The sequence below is a fragment of the Nymphalis io genome, chromosome 18 (genome assembly GCF_905147045.1).
Source record: "Nymphalis io chromosome 18, ilAglIoxx1.1, whole genome shotgun sequence".
NCBI classification, from domain to species: domain Eukaryota; kingdom Metazoa; phylum Arthropoda; class Insecta; order Lepidoptera; family Nymphalidae; genus Nymphalis; species Nymphalis io.
Window position 1 is genome coordinate 6,787,424 of NC_065905.1, and position 9,328 is coordinate 6,796,751.

Here is a 9,328-nt window from a genome sequence, read left to right on the forward strand (position 1 = left end):
TCCTTTAACAATGATCATTTCTTTAAGACTGACCTATTAAATTGAGTAGCGAATATTTTAAAGCATTAACAAATCAATGTTAAACAAATCCATCCATCGATTAGATGATCAGCTTGGAGACGTTTTTACGTTTGTAGTAGTGCACCATTTTCAGATGAGTAAATAATCAAATAATTTTTTATTTCTCTTTATAGGTACTTAATATTATACATAAGAAACTTAATAATGTATTTCTTCGAACCCAAATATTTCACAGTCATCCTCATTCTCGCTTTTGTCCAATAAATAATTTATGGTAATGATAATTCGTTCTGATATTATATATAAGGCTGCGTCTCCACGCTGATAGTGCTTTTTGTCTACAAAAGCATGTATACAGACATTTCTTCATTGCTCTACAGTTATGGCATTTAATTTTTCTCAGCTAATGCAATTTTAGCATTTTTTAATCATAAAAAATTTTTTATTGCAGTCTACATTTTCAATTTTCCGTATAGATTATTATGAACGTTATAAATTAGTAAGAAAAGAATAATTAACTTCTAATAATACTATGAGATAGTTTGAGGTACGTGGTAGCACGCGAGATTATTTATTTTGGTTATAGGCAATCCCATCAAAAACATAAATGTGAAATGAGAGCTAAGTTCAATATTATGATATGTGCCTTGGTTGTGGACTTCAACGACAATAGAAGTGAGATCTAAATGGGTGCCAAGTTCTATGTTTAGTCCTGAAATTTATTTACAACAACATACAATATTTTATAACAACTTAAAATATCATTTCTTCTTTTAACTTAGGATAATATATTGAAGCCTAAGATCTGACTTGGCTAGTTCTCATATACGAATTATTATTAAATACCAACTAAAACAGTCATGGAAGAGCCCTATGTTCGATGGCTAGTTTCTACCAGCAAGCCAAATTTTCGAAAGAATAAAATAACAACTTACAGCTTTAGAACTTGCCATAATATAATTCGTATAAATATTCGTAATAAATATGAAAGTCCACTATACTCTTAGTTATAAGTCCTAAAACTGATATGTTTGGATTAAAAAAAAAAAATTAAGGGTGGTATTCCCTTTTTTCTCTTTATATATTCACGTAAAGACCATAAAATCCACATAAAGATCGGCTGTAATCAATTTTGATTGCTGATTGTTACGTTATAGGCACTATGTGTTCTTAATAGAATCAATTAATTGAAAAATTATAATAAAATAATAAAAATTTACTAGTTTCAGATTTATTTCTTTGTATTCACCCAACTACCTATATGGATGCGAAATTTGAACTTTCTAGGTCACCAGGAACTGAGTTAGTTTTGATCTGTAGGTCAGTCAGTGATAAAAATGACGATTTTTCGTTCTTGGTCGTTAATATCTACCTAACCGTTTGAGATGTGTTTATTAAATTAAGAGTACATATATCTCTTACAGGTCTCAATATATGAGCCAAATTTAACCTTTATGTGAAATAGTTTTTGAGTTATGAGGAGGTCAAAAGTGGCTCCAAATGGTTCGTGTAATATTACACACGGTGCTGCTCGCCAGTTTTGTTAGCTTGAACTTGGCTTGACACGCTACCACGTGTCTAGATTTGCGTGTGTTACTACAAACATAATAATGTCTCAAAGCTAATTTATCTGTACCATTTTAATCCTAAATGTCGACCACTAGTGTTATTTACTAACAATATTGGTTGACATCAAAGGTACTATTTCTGGCAATTGAATTACAATCTTATAGAACCAATTTTATTAAATATTTCGTGACATTGAGATATTTTACTAAAATTTAATTTAAAAAGACAAGTACAATATGAACTGTTTTTAAACATGTGCCAACTATAACAGTAACCATAGAGAATTTTGTAAATAAAAGAACTATTTAATTTTAACTTTTTTTTAATAACGTAAATATAGTTTAACATTCATATTAATGATATGTGCCCTTTAAGTTTTATAATCTACGTACTAAAAGCTAAGATAGATCTTTGATGTGTTTTAACACAGACTATAACAATAATTATTTTTAATATTCAAAAACATTACATGTTTGTGTATATATTAATGTATAATCTATATGATACATTCATATTTTCTTTATTGCAATGAGTAACTATCATAAGCAAGAAACAAGAACTAATTAATTACCCTTACTCATCATTCTAATTCAATTCAAAAAGGTATCACCAATAACATGTAAAAATTATCAAATAAACAGATCCATTGTTAAACATTCGATAAATCTGAAGTCAAATTTTTAGAAGACTGTTCAAGTAACAGTTACTCAATATTTCATTTTGATCGATATGCAAAAGTAAACCCTAGTTTTAAATATTTTTGGCCATTAATAAGTGGATAAACTATTAAACGTAAGAAATATATCTATATATTAAGGAAACTGATGTTGAGTTAATAAGCAATTAAGAATAATTGCTAGATTCCTTTCTAAACATTTATATTGACCTGTTTTTCAGAAAATGAATAATTTTTTTTATCTGTACCTTGGAGCAAACTTTTGGCTTACATATAATCTGTTACAAAAACTTAAGTTCACTGTGGAGATTCCGGACTGATAAAATTATAGCATGAATAAAATAATGAAAGAATGGATATGATAAAGTAAGGAATGATATTGAACAAGTCGTTAGGTGATTTATTATGTATAAAAACAAAACTGAAGAAATGTATAATTTAAAAACTCCGATAAAAAAGCATGATACTAACATTTAATCCAGCTTTCTTGCGGCTATCGATCCTTAAATGAATGTTTAACGCCTTAATAAAAAAGATATATATTCTGTGATTACACACCACCTAGAAAACAAAGGAAAAACTAACAATGTTCCATAAGGAGATACGTAATCCTAAATAATATAAAATTAATTGAGGTTCTTATATGAGAATACACATTATAGATTATGTATGTATCAAAGTCGAGTGAGATCGATCCTGCCAGTGATCAGAGCGGTAACAGTCGTGCCAGCATCGAGCTGTTTCAAGCTGTCCGAAGCGGGTGGCAGCTCCAACAGCACGCTGGCTCCACACGCACTCAGCAACCGACTGCTACACTGTTAATCAATAATACGTTTTCATACTTCACCGTTCACAATATCTTTAATAATATTAAAATACATAATTTAAAGCCTATGCACCTCAAGAAACTACTAATAAGTGAAATATTTACAAATATGTAACTAAGAAATTAATATTTGATAAAACCTTTTTTGGTTTGTTTGCAAAATAATTATCTAAAGGTGAAAATATACCGGAAGTTGAATTATGAGGTCAAATTTGAGACGTAATGTTCGGAGAGTACATCCGGTATATTGTGTCTACAACAGTCAGTATGAAGGTAGGCCATGGCACCTGGTTGCCGAGTAGTGCGGCGTGCGGCAGGTCAGACGCGGCAGGGAAGCGCAGCACAGCGCGCGCGTACTCGGGGCGCGGGTCCAGCGGCACGTCATGCGACAGGCGCACGGACAGGCGCGCGAAGTCCCCGCAGTGCCGCGTGCACCCGCGCAGCGCGCGCACTACCAGCAGCAGGCAGCACACGTACGCCGACACGGGGTTGCCTGCACACACGACCATTGAACCGACTTTTTATGTCCATCGATTTACGACCTTTATTACTATTTCATTTAAGAGTTCTAGAAAGAAAGTATTTTGCACATTTACTATATTCCAATGGCAAGATGAGTTAAGATAAACAAAATCAGATTTACATACTCCATGCCCTTTAGCTAATACACACAGTTCTTAACAAATACATATTTATTTATATCCGTAACAGCCTGTGAATGTCCCACTGCTGGGCTAAAGGCCTCCTCTCCTCTTTTTGAGGAGAAGGTTTGGAGCTTATTCCACCACGCTGCTCCAATGCGGGTTGGTAGAATTCACATGTGGCAGAATTTCAGTGAAATTAGACACATGCAGGTTTCCTCACGATGTTTTCCTTCACCGTAAAGCACGAGATGAATTATAATCACAAATTAAGCACATGAAAATTCAGTGGTGCTTGCCCGGGTTTGAACCCACGATCATCGGTTAAGATTCACGCGTTCTTACCACTGGGCCATCTCGGCTTTTTTTTATAATACAACACTATTCAACTTTACTACTTATATCCACTTTAATATTACTGGAAGTAAGTTTGGGTAAGAACTTCACTGATATTCTACGCGATTTGTTTGTGTTAATATATAAGTATTTCATACATTCATAAACGATACCACAGACTATTTATATTTCGATTAATGATGTTATGTCAGTTCGAGGTCAAAGTAGTATTTTTGTATTTACTTCTGTCATTAGAATTGGTTTTAGTATGTTTTCAATGTGCAAATGATTCACACTGACCTGGTAGAGCAAATATATACTTGAGCTTTCCTTCATATTGGCAAGAGGCGAAGGTGCTCGGTTTTCCAGGCTTCATGCGCACTCGACCAAAATGTATTGTCGCACCAAAATCCTTGAAAGTAATAAATAATATTTCCTATTTTGTCCGAAAGTAATAAATAAATAGGTGAATATAATAAATATAACAATAAAGTATATTTCTGTAATTTTCCAATATATACAGAAATATACCTATTAAATGTGATTTACCAGCATAAGCGATATATAGCGAAAGTTTATTAATTTTTTTTTATGTAACTTTGCCGCCGCAAAAATGGCGTTCGAATTGGCCACCCAGTTACAATCATGTAAAAATATAAGCTTACGAAAATAATTTATTCAATAAGTTACATCAAAATTAAAAGTTAATATTTTGATAAATATTATTCATATTGAAACGCAACGCCATTATCCGCGCTTCGCAAGTTCCGCTTACTGCGCATGCGTGCTTGCTCGCATGATCGATTTGGTCCGTCTACTTCAGAGCGGCAAAGTAACATGACACAAACTAGTAAACATTCTAGTAATTTGTTAAATAAACATACATTAATTAACACAGGCTTGAGCAAGTCCCGATCACCCATTGACACTCCACCGGTACAGACGAGTATGTCCGTGCGGGGCAGAGCACGGGCTATAGCGGCAGCTAGCTCCGTCGGATCATCGCGGGCTATACCGCAGTCTATACAATCGTAACCGTGCTCTCTATAAGATAGACAAAAACATCAAAACGGTGTGGGTTTTTGACTTAGTATAATTGATGTCCTCATCGTATCAAATATTTATCTTACTTGAGCAATGCTTTTAACATAATTCTATTGGAATCCCTTATATGAGAAGGTCGAAGTATCTTCTCCGAAGGTTCTTGCAACTCATTACCGGTGGACATTATTGCCACCTAAAACAAGAAAATTATGTTTTGAATTAAATCACATAGAAAGAGAGTTAGTTATCTGGAGTAATTAAGGAAACTGTAACCTTGGGAACTGCTAATATTGGAATACTCTGATAACCAGCTCCAGCCAACATACCAATTTGTGCCGCATCAATGACATCTCCTGAAAGGGTAAATAATATTCAAAAAAATTGTTTAAAAAAATCTACAATGTATGGTCATGATAAATAAAAATATACTTTATTCACATTGGCTTTAAGGAACACTTTTGAATGATCAAAACAAAATTAAACAAGTATAAAAGTTACCATCGGTTCTAAATTAAGATTTTACCGAGAAGACCTGACAAGAAACTCAGTAGTTACTCTTTTCTGACGGTTAAATTATTTTATTTACCCTGCATAAAAATCCACGATCAATGCTAACTCAACGCTTTTTCGTCGTTTATATGTATCTGCCTTATAAATCAATGTTTTTAACATGATCAATTTACTTTGCAAAAGACAAAATTATTTGCGGAATTTGGCTATAGGAGCGAACACCTTGCAAAAGGAAGGAAGGACAGATTGTCTTGGTCGTCTGTTCTGTGGATAGCCAGTTTCGATTATACCAAACTTGTGTTGTAGAGTAGAGCCTTAAAGACTAAGATAGATATCGTCATACCTTTTTCAGCGAGCAGAGACCCGATAGGAATATCGAAGCCGATAGCACGAACATCCTGATGAGCCTGTGGCGCTACTAATACTTCAATTTCTATCTCCGTCTGGTTGTCCTTTGATGCCGTAATAAGTTTTGTGTCTTCCACCTGATGAAATAGTAATAATAGTATGTTTATTACATATATTATTTAGCATAGTTATATAAACATAAGAATCAAGTTTTATTTATACAGTTGCGCAAGGTTATATAGCTTATAGGAAATTTACACACATTTTAAACTATAAAAATTAGAATCAACGGTATATTTCAGATTATATACTTTTTTTATATCAAAATACTGTAAAGATAAGTGCAAATTAGAATACTGGAATTTTCAAATCACTATTTTCAACAGATCCCAAATTAGAGATTCCCAATAACTTGGAAATATGAAACCCACTGAGTTTTTCAATCTTAATACCTTACTGCTTTTTAGTTATATCTTTTATACAGTAACAGACTGTTAATGTCTCACTGCTGGACTAACGCCTCCTCTCCCTTTTGAGGGGAAGGTTTCGAGCTTTTTCCACCACGCTGCTCCAATGCGGGTTGGTAGAATACACGTGTGACACATTTTCAATGAAATTAGACACGTGCAGGTTTCCTCACGATGTTTTCCTTCACCGTCAAGCACGAGATGAATTGTAAACACAAATTAAGCACATTAACATTCAGCGGTGTTTGCCCAGGTTTGATCATCGGTTAAGATTCACGCGTTCTAACCACTAGTGGCCTAGTCTCGACTAACTCTTTTGATATGTCTTATATATGTATATTAATTTTACCTGTACTACACAATCAGCCCCAAGCGGTAAGGGAGCTCCAGTGTTAACTCTTGCACATTCACCAGGACCGAGTCGGGTAAAGTTATTCTCGCCTGCTGTGATGGCTGCACGAACTTTACGTATACCAGCTCCATCCAAACTAAGGCAAGCATAACCTGCTCAAAAGTAAACAATCTTCAATATAAATATTATATATAAATTTTCGTCCGCATGTTAGGGGGAAGGGGAGTTAACAGGTGTTAGGTATGATAAAAGTAGCCTATGTATCCTTTCTTGAGGTATAGAGCTTGATATACCAAATTTATCAAAATCATTTCAGTGGTTTAGCTGTGATGCGTAACAAGCAGGCAGTTTGTATCGCATTTAAAATATTAGTAAAGATAAAGATGTACATTAAATATTAGTTTATTATGTAATATAACATAGTAAATGCTTATTTAGCTCACAACTCGTTCTACAATGATAAGCAAAAGTGATAAAAACTCATAAACATTTTTTTTGTGTCAAGGGTAATGAATAATTACCGAGTTCATCTTATTAAAATCCCAATATCAAACACCACAATTATTTTGACTAAAAAAAACTTATAAGAGCACAATATAAAGATACAATTACCATCTTTAACAGACGCTGGAAATGGAGGCATTGGCTCTTTAGCTATAATATCTTGTGCTACAACTCTACCCAAAGTATTTTCAATAGGAATATCTTCAACACGCTCTTCCCATTGCAGCATTACAGCATCAACAATATTAAAGGCTTCCGACATTTCCAGCATTGGATATGGTGACTCACGAGGCCTTAGGGCCACTTTGGATATATCCACTTTACTATTCATTTTATGGGGACAGAGATGATCAACTTGCATCTTGTCATGAATAGATCTTACTTCACCCAATTCATTATTTATTAAAGAAATGGCATGACACAATACACCTTTAACAACATGAATGCACTCAGTTACGGCTTTTTCACTACCCGGGAAGTTAATTATGAGTGTTCTATCCTTTATGCCAGCTACAGCTCGGGACAACATTGCCATTGGTGTCTTTTTCAAACTTTCAATTGTCATTGCTGTTGTAATTGCTGGAACTTCTCGTTGAATAACAGCTTTTGTTGCTTCTGGAGTAACATCTCTAGGACTTAAACCAGTGCCTCCAGTAGTGAGGATAAGATCAATATTTGAATTACAGAAATATTTAAGTTCACGTTCAATAATTTCTTTTTCGTCAGGCACAATAATGGTATGTACATTAGCTTCTGGAAACTTTTCTGTTATGAAATCAAACAGTGCTGGCCCTGATTTGTCTTTTGAATTATCTTTAAAACAACTGTCACTTACAGTGATAATAGCAATAGCCTTTACCATCTGTAATACAAAAATCTTTAGTAAATAAATGAAACAATTCAAAACATAATATTTAGAACAAGGTCATTTTTTCTTAATATGGATAAGAGTTAAACATCTGTACTTAAATTATATTTTTCTTTCTTTAAAATGTAGCGAATGAAAAAAACTTACGCATTTAGTAAGCAAGGTTGTTATTTCTATCAATTAGTGCATTAACCTATAATTAATTATGTATTTTTTTTAAATGGAACTGCACTAATGTGCTATGTTCTATGCTACTTATTTTAAAATTTATATACACCAATTTCTTTATTTTTGAAGCTTACCTTTATTTAAAAATAAAATTCTGACTCGTTATGTAGTTAGATATTTTTTACACAGTTTTATATTTCCAAAATAAGATTTAATATTACAACCAAATTTTCTGATGTTTTTTTTATCGTCCGTTATCAAGTGTTATCTAACTCATAAAAATATGAAGCATGTAATTATTTGAACAAGGAATAAATTTATAAATAGATCTATGAAATAATTTGGCACCCAGTTCTTTCACTGTACTCTTAATTATTCTTATGTTCAAGTCCAAAAACAGCTCTAGAAGTGTTATATTTAAAGAAGCTGTTTTAAAATAAAGTACATCTATAAAAATTATATAGTCAGTACTTTTTATAAAACAATTTATCGCCGCAGTTCGCAGCGAGTAAAGTTTTATAGGTAGTACTGTTTGAAAAACGACAATTGTCAATTTGACATTAGAAATATGTCAATATTAGTGCTGCACGGTAATTAAATGAATATTTATTAATATTACGGTTTTACATAAAAATAAAACCGGTATTATGTGCCGAGAGGAAAACATACAGCATTGCTGTGAAGAAGCAGTCGTATACTTACTTTAATCTGTGGTCGATTGCTACCTTAGACAACTTAGTTCACCTGAATGACACTAGGTGGCGCTAGTTTACCAGCATGTGCGCGGGAACCGTAGCCATATTCTTTCATAGTCCATATAGTTTCATAGGATGATTTCCAATTTCCACGAGACAATATCTCATCAATCGGTTAATTATCTAACCACCCCAGGGAAGCTATCGCTGACCTACAGCTTCCCGGAGGAGCTCTAATGCCACTGTCTTGAAGAACTGTACGCACCTAATTCCCGATTACAGTTCGGGATGCTGCCTTAATAT

The 9,328-nt window shown here is 33.5% G+C and overlaps 1 protein-coding gene across 1 annotated transcript; it reads right to left on the bottom strand.

Annotated features, from left to right (window-relative positions):
- Nucleotides 1–1,830: 1,830 nt before the first annotated feature.
- LOC126775393 (gephyrin) lies at nt 1,831–8,842 on the bottom strand. The gene is made up of 10 exons (XM_050497279.1): nt 8,465–8,842; nt 7,403–8,156; nt 6,788–6,942; nt 5,967–6,108; nt 5,387–5,466; nt 5,200–5,306; nt 4,954–5,113; nt 4,370–4,481; nt 3,380–3,585; nt 1,831–3,081 (listed from the first exon to the last, which is right to left on the bottom strand). The coding sequence occupies exons 2-10, from the start codon at nt 8,154–8,156 to the stop codon at nt 2,941–2,943; spliced, it is 1,857 nt and encodes a 618-aa protein (XP_050353236.1). The 5' UTR covers nt 8,465–8,842; the 3' UTR covers nt 1,831–2,940.
- Nucleotides 8,843–9,328: the final 486 nt, after the last annotated feature.